This window comes from Papio anubis, chromosome 10, assembly GCF_008728515.1.
Source record: "Papio anubis isolate 15944 chromosome 10, Panubis1.0, whole genome shotgun sequence".
Lineage (NCBI taxonomy): Eukaryota > Metazoa > Chordata > Mammalia > Primates > Cercopithecidae > Papio > Papio anubis.
The window spans coordinates 74038266-74045492 of NC_044985.1; the positions used below are offsets into that span (position 1 = coordinate 74038266).

Genomic DNA, 7227 nt, shown 5'->3' on the forward strand with positions numbered 1-7227 from the left:
TGCGAACTACACTACCCTAAACACCATTTCTAAAATGTTTTCAACTTGACTCAATTTTATCTTTTTGTAAATTTTAAGTATAAAAATCCAGAATGACTTTAGTCCTTAATGAGGCCAGTACCCAAATGTCGGTTCAAGAAGGTGTTGCCAGATTTGTAACTCTTATGTAATAGTTTAAGTACTAACTGCAGTGTTTTAACAAATAAACAAAGAGAACTCCCAGTCCCAGTTTTATATATAAGGCAGAATTTAACTCAAAGTTAATGTAAACCTATCAAACAAAGCCACTGTACACAAAATTTATAGGTCACAAAAATCTGTGGACCAATTACAAAAACATATATATATACAACCAAATTCCTTGCCAAATACTATATAATCATATTGCTTCCATTTGGCTCACTGCAACCTCTGCTCCCAGGTTCCAGCGATTCTCCTGCTTCAACCTCCCGAATAACTGGGATTGCAGGTGTGCATCACCACGCCCAGCTTATTTTTGTATTTTTAGTAGAGACAAGGTTTCTCCATGTTGGCCAGGCTAGTCTTTAACTCACAACCTCAGGTGATCTGCCTGCCTCAGCCTCCCAAAGTGCTGGGATTACAGGCGTGAGCCACCACACCTGGCCCACTTGTTCTAATTCAAATTCAGCTGTCATTTAAAATTTGATATTAGCTTTTATATCTCAAAATGTAATTGAGAATTCAGTGTCCCCAAGTAATTCTGAATTTATGATCTCTCCTTTCTACTGGCTCCAAAACTGCCATCTGGTGGAGAGGAAGAGGGCACGCACAACTCTGCTACCTTTTTTTTTTTTTTTTTTGAGAAGGAGTCTCTCTGTTGCCCAGGCTGGAGTGCAGTGGCAAAATCTCAGCTCACTGCAGGCTCTGCCTCCCAGGTTCACACCATTCTCCTGCCTCAGCCTCCCGAGTAGCTGGGACTACAGGTGCCGGCCACCATGCCCAGCTAATTTTTTGTATTTTTAGTAGAGACGGGGTTTCACCATATTAGCCAGCATGGCCATGATCTCTTGGCCTCTTGATCCGCCCGCCTCAGCCTCCCAAAGTGCTGAAATTACAGGTGTGAGCCACTGCGCCCAGCCTGCTACTCCTAATTTCTTAATTAACTTTATCAGGCTTATTTCCTTCAGCTGATGTTAACTTGGCTTTTTTTTAGAACAATTCTCAAAGTATGGTTCTTGGACAAGTACCATCAATATCCCCTGGAAACTTACTAGAAACTGAAATTCTCTGCCCCACCCCAGACCTACTGAACAAGAAACTGTGGGGCCCAGAAATCTGTGTTTAACAAATCCTCCAGGTGGTCATGATGTGTGTAGTTTAAATAAACAACTGTCTTAGATGAGAACTTTATCACTCAGGAACTTTTTGTAATTATCCAATAAAATAAACATGGCCTCATGCAATTAAACAACTACATGAAACTGCTTAAGCAGGAAGACAACATCACAAAGTAGTGCTTAATGAAAATTATTATCCCAGAAGTAGGCAAGGTGTGAATAGAGCAGAAAATCAAGTCCAGGAGGCCAATAATTTAGGCATGGGGTGATGAAGAACAAGCAGCTGTGGAAACAGAAGGGAGTGATATTATTACGAGTTATTATAGAGTAAAAACTCAATGGAAAAGAATGTCAAAAACGACTTTAAGATTTCAGACCAGGACAACTAGGAGAATATAGAAAAGACAGGGAAAGAAGCTCGCTGGTTTGCAGGATGAAATACAAATTCAATTCTGAATTTGAGTTTGTACTGACATAAGCAGAAATATTCAACAGAAGAACAACTAGAGCTTGAAAGAAAAGTTAGAACTAAAGGTATGTCTCATGCCACATGCATGTACAATCACTGAGGCATTGGAATCTCTCCGTTTTCTGTAAGGAATAAATGAGAAGGCTACAGCTGAAAACTAACTGCCAGAAGGATGCCAACTGCAACTGTGGTATTGGTCAGTAGCGTTTTATTTCTGTATTCTATTTATTTATTTTGAGAGACAGGGTCTCACTGTCACCCAGGCTGCAGTGCAGTGGTATGATCACAGGCTCACTGCAGCCTCAATCTCCTGGACTCAAGCCTCCTGAACAGCTAAGACTACAGGCGCACACCACCACACCTAATTTTTAAATCTTTTGTAGAGACACAGTCTATGTTGCCCAGGCTGGTCTTGAATTCACGGGCTGTGATCCTCCAGCCTCAGCTGCCCAAAGTGCTGGTATTACAGGCTTGAGTCACCATGCCCAGCCGAGCAGTGTTTTAAAACTACTAACATTATCTGGATGGAACGGCAGAGATTAAAAAGAAGAAAAAGAAAAAGAAAACTACTAACATTTAAAAATCAAGAGATTTCACCTAAAAATGCAGTTTTTCCAGCTTTCCAGAAAAATCAGTAGTAATGGAAACCCTGAGTCTATATTCTATAAGGGCAACAATGCCTGCAGCTGAGAAGCTGCCTCCTCTCCAGAGCACTCTATCCAGCTCACCAGTTTCCCCACGCTACCATCTAGCCAGCATCTTTCAATGCTTCCTTCTTGGCCTCTGCACTCAGGCTCATGATTCCTAACACAGAAAACAACCTAACAGAGCATCAAAGATTGAGCCTTTGATCAACTAAGAAACAACTAAGTAGAAGTAAAAAAGAGAGGCAGTCAAAGAGCAAGAACCAAAACAATAGAGTTCAGCAGAGTACAGAGCAGATGGAAAAGGCAATGAGGCCTATTAAAAACCTAAAAAGTAATCTCTTCCTGTCATTTTTATTTTTAGAGACTAGGTTTTTCCATGTTGCCCAGGCTGGAGGGCAGTGGCGCAATCATAGTTCACTGTAAACTTGAACTCTGAGGCTCAAGTGATCCTCCCACCTCAGCCTCCCAAGCTGGAAGGATAGGCGTATGCCACCATACCCAGCTAGTTTTTTCTTATTTTTTATAGAAATGGGGTCTTGCTATGCTCAGAACTGTCTTGAACTCCCACGCTGACCTCTCAAAGCGCTAGGATTACAGGCATGAACCACCACACCCAGCAAAAAGCACCCTCTCTGATGAGGCTTCCTGACTCCCTCTCCCTACCTAATCTGGCTCTCATAACTGTGTCCCTTAAGACACTTATCAGAATTGGTAACTAAAAATTACTTTTGTCTAATTATGTTTCCTATCTGCTCTCCTTTCAGACTCCAAGGAACAGTAGGAACACCAAGTAGTCCACGGTGGCTATAGGATAACAAAAATGCCTAGAACTGTGCTTCCCAGCAAGTAGAACAGAACAGTAGGTAACTGTTCATTCATGAATATACTGGGGCCGAATCTGTGAAATTCAGGCTGGTAAAATTGTATTTAATTGCATAAGCAGAAGTGCACCTCTGTGAGCTTCTGAGAAGAATGGCAGTCACTAAAGTAAAACCTCAGCGAGATTAACCTGGCACTCTTGTACGGAAACAATTCACACTGGGAAGAGGAAAAAGTGGTAACTTTGAGACTACTGTTGAAACTTGAATCCACAGGAAGAGGTTAAGGTTTAGGAGTCTGGAAGAACTTAGGTAACTTTGAGAATCTAGAAGAATGATAGTGCCAAGAGAGATAAAGAATAGGGGTTATATTTATGTGCAAATTTGTTTTTCTTTTCCTTTTTTTTTTTGTTTTTTGTTGTTGTTGTTTTGAGACGGAGTCTCACTCTGTCGCCCAGGTTGGAGTGCAGTGGTGCAATCTCGGCTCACTGCAACCTCCGCCTCCCAGGTTCCAGCAATTCTCCTGCCTCAGCCTCCCAAGTAGCTGGGATTACAGGCCCCTGCCACCACGCCCAGCTAATTTTTTTTTGTATTTTTAGTAGAGACGGGGGTTTCACTATGTTGCCCAGCCTGGTCTTGAACTCCTGACCTCATATGATATGCCCGCCTCAGCCTCCCAAAGTGCTGGGATTACAGGCATGAGCCCCCGCGCCTAACCCTTAAGTGTAAATTTATATGTGAGTTGCAGCTGAGACATTAAGAGGGTTGTGACCAGCACTAGAGCTCAGAGAAAGTCAGATTACACAAAGATTTGAGTTACGCTGAGAGAGATGATTTGGGAACCAAAAAAAAAAAGTCCAAGAGCTAAACTGGCACCGGGGTAAGAGGAGAGGCGGCGGAGAGTGGCATTAGAAAAATAGGCCAGTACCAAAGAAGCCAAGGGAGGCCAGAGTTCAAGTGGGGTTGCCCAACACTGTCAACCATGGCCCAAGGCCTTTTCTCCTCTCAGAAACACTTTCCGTAGCACCGTATTCCCTTACACGCTTGAGGGTTAGGCTACTGCGGACTGGACCACTTAGGCCTCTGCTTTCCAAGATAATGCCCACTCCAGGGCTGAGTTTGGAAAAGGCATCTCAGATCAAAGCCCCCAAAATGGTCCTGCCCTCACCTACAGAGTCTGCACTTTGGAACGTGGGGTGGAAGAAAGCCAAGCTGAATTGTGGAAATGACAGATCCTTTCCTAAGTCAGTTAACTTTAACGAACATGTCTTTCCAGTTTGTTTCTATTTGCTATTTGCTAACAACACTGAAAAAGCGGCAGCAACGATTACGTGTACTGATTTTCTTAGTATTTACTAAATCTCTCCATGAGCTCGTGCAAGGACTAAATTTTAAGGTATTAAAAAAACAAGCAGAAAAGCAACTCTTAAATGTATAACAAATATATACTGAGAATTAGGTCTGTGGATACAGTGTTAGAATTCTAGACACTTTCCCCTGAAACTATTCTTCTTAATTCAAAGAAACACCTCCATCCCTTTTCAGGAAACCCAGAAGGCAAACTCTAAGGCTTAAAGAATCCAATAATTTAAGTTGTCCTTATTTTAAGGAAATAAACACGGTTCTCCCTTCAAGTGGGCGCAGCTGCTACCTGACATGACAGTACAGGGCCAGACAGTGGGCTGTTCAAGACGCATGTAGCCTAACTTCCTAAAGATGTGGCTACCAGATTTCTTAGGCTGAGCTCAAGGTGCAGTGAGGGGTACTTTTGAAAAGTTAAACAACGTTTGCAAACATGCTCCCCCATGCCACGTTAAATGTCCCTCAACACTAGCCTGAAAGTTCCAGATGCCTGCACTGACGCTGGAGCCATGCAAGAAAGCTGAATAAAATCATACCACGGGCAGAGAGAGGTGCAGCAAGTGACAAGGCACCTGTGTGTGTTGACTGCACAAAACATGCCGCACAATTCCTCTAAGCTGAACCCCTCCGTGTCCCCAAACTGCACCCAACTTCGAAGAAAGAAAAGAAATTGAGGCCAAAAGAATGCAAGTCGTGTGGGGACAAGGTTGAATTAAGAGCTAGAGTGGCAGAAAACGCGGGTGCCGCCACAAAGAAGATGCTAGAGGGAGAAAGGGAAGACAGGGACGGGGGCTGGGGCTTGGGGAGGGCCAAGGTTGGGGTATCAAAACTGCGCCTCTGAGCGCGACTCGAAACTTCGAGGCCAGCAGTCTCCACCCCCGGCCCTTTTCCCACTTTGGCGAGCGCCGCTGAAGAGCCTGCCCTTGGCTGCTCGCTCTCTCACTCACCTCGACATGAGCCTCCACACCTCCCGCTGCCCCATCGCCAAACACTCCGGAGCTAAAGCAACGTAGCGAGAATCACGCGGACCCTTCCAGCGCCTCGCGTGAGCCCCGCCCACCGCCGTCCTGCCCCGCTGGGCACAGATGACAAGTCCTCCAGAAAGCCAGAGCGACCGTTTCCGCTACGCGGCAGGGAGGGGCGGGGCAAGAACGACGCCTGGAGGAAATAGTTGAGGGCGGGGAAGGGGGATGGAACCGGTGCGGGGCGGGCCTGGGATCGGGGACGGGGCCAGGGGGAAGGCGGAGAGCGAGCTGAGGCGGAGCGGGGAGAGGGAGGATAGAGCGGACTAGGGCGGACTCGCAGGAAAGGAGATTGCCCTCTAGAGGCTGTCTTAGCCCAAAGCGCAACCTGTTGTAGGCTTGACCTGCAAATTTGACCAGCAGGAACTAATGTGAAAGACTTTTCTGGAATTTTAGTAATTTTTTATTAAAATGTAAACTTAGTATTATTTAAGAATCAAGTAGAGGAATTACACTTGATAAAGGACATCGGGGTAGTTTATTCATTCCTAACCCAGTATAGCCTAATTCCTTTAACATTAGGATTGAGACATTTTCAGTTTTCTTGGGAAAAGTTATAGATCCCCCACTCTTCCTCAAAGACAGACAAGAGTTGTCTGATTAAGAGATAATAGATATGTCTTCCCAACTAAAGTAAAAGTTACTGTTATCAGTGAAAGCCTAATTGCATTCAGAAAGTAGCTTACTCTAAAATGAAACCAGCATTTAACTTAACTACTAGGATCCACTGTTAAATTGAGGAAAAAGTTCCTCTGCTTCCAGATCCACCCAGATGTCTAGCAGAAGACATTTCATCGCCACTAGTAAGTATTGAAACAGTTATCAGAAAGAAGAAATCCGGTGACAAATTTCAGAGAGGACACATGAAAGGAGTTATTCTTAGTACCTTGATACTTAAAGAGATACACTGTTGAGACTTTGATCAAAAATTACGTTGCTAACCTAGGTCAAATGTAATAACCAAATGCCCACTGAGAAGAGGACAGACAACAGACATCACAAAAGGAACTCCTTACCTGCAATTTGGTTTTTAACTGGCTACAGGACATCACCATCTGACATCACCATCATGCCTCATTCACTGAGCACAGAAATGAACCAGTCATCTGACCTAGCATGGTTTACTGGAAAAAGCATGGACTTTCCTGTTAGACAGACTGAGATTCAAACCTTCCTTGCCGCCCTAGCTTCATGTGTGTGAAACCTGAGTCTCAGAAGGCCTCATCGTTAGAAGGGCCCTGTGCTTGTTTTAATGTTGTGCTATTAATAATTTTTGAACAAGGAACCACAAATTTTCATTTTACACTAGGCCTGCAAATTACATAATCAGTCCTATCCCTAGCACACCTAATAGTTTAATGACCTTGAGCAAATTATATAGCTTTTCAGAACCTCCATTTTCTCATCTGAAAATGGATGTGCTGATGATTAAAGACTAGAGGTGTTTGTGAAGATCCATTGAAATATAGAAGGAAATATGTGCATAAATTACTTAGGACCTCGTAGGTATCAAGACCTGTCAGTTATGCCACACCTTCCACCAAGCTGTCCTTCCTATACCTAAATTTTCTATTTCTTCTAATGATGCTATCATCTTCTGGGCCCCAGCTC

General features: G+C 43.8%; 1 protein-coding gene across 3 annotated transcripts in view; it reads right to left on the reverse strand.

The window, feature by feature from the left end:
* The window catches only part of HIBCH (3-hydroxyisobutyryl-CoA hydrolase), a 122295-nt gene extending 116610 nt beyond the window's left edge, over window positions 1-5685 (reverse strand). The window contains exon 1 of one of the 3 annotated variants that reach the window (XM_031651412.1): window positions 5542-5685. In XM_031651412.1, coding sequence (XP_031507272.1) covers window positions 5542-5576 — 35 coding nt within the window. In that variant the 5' untranslated portion in view covers window positions 5577-5685. The remainder of the gene's footprint in view (window positions 1-5541) is intronic. The other 2 variants (XM_031651414.1, XM_031651413.1) reach the window with 2 other exon arrangements.
* Between the last annotated feature and the right edge of the window lie 1542 nt (window positions 5686-7227).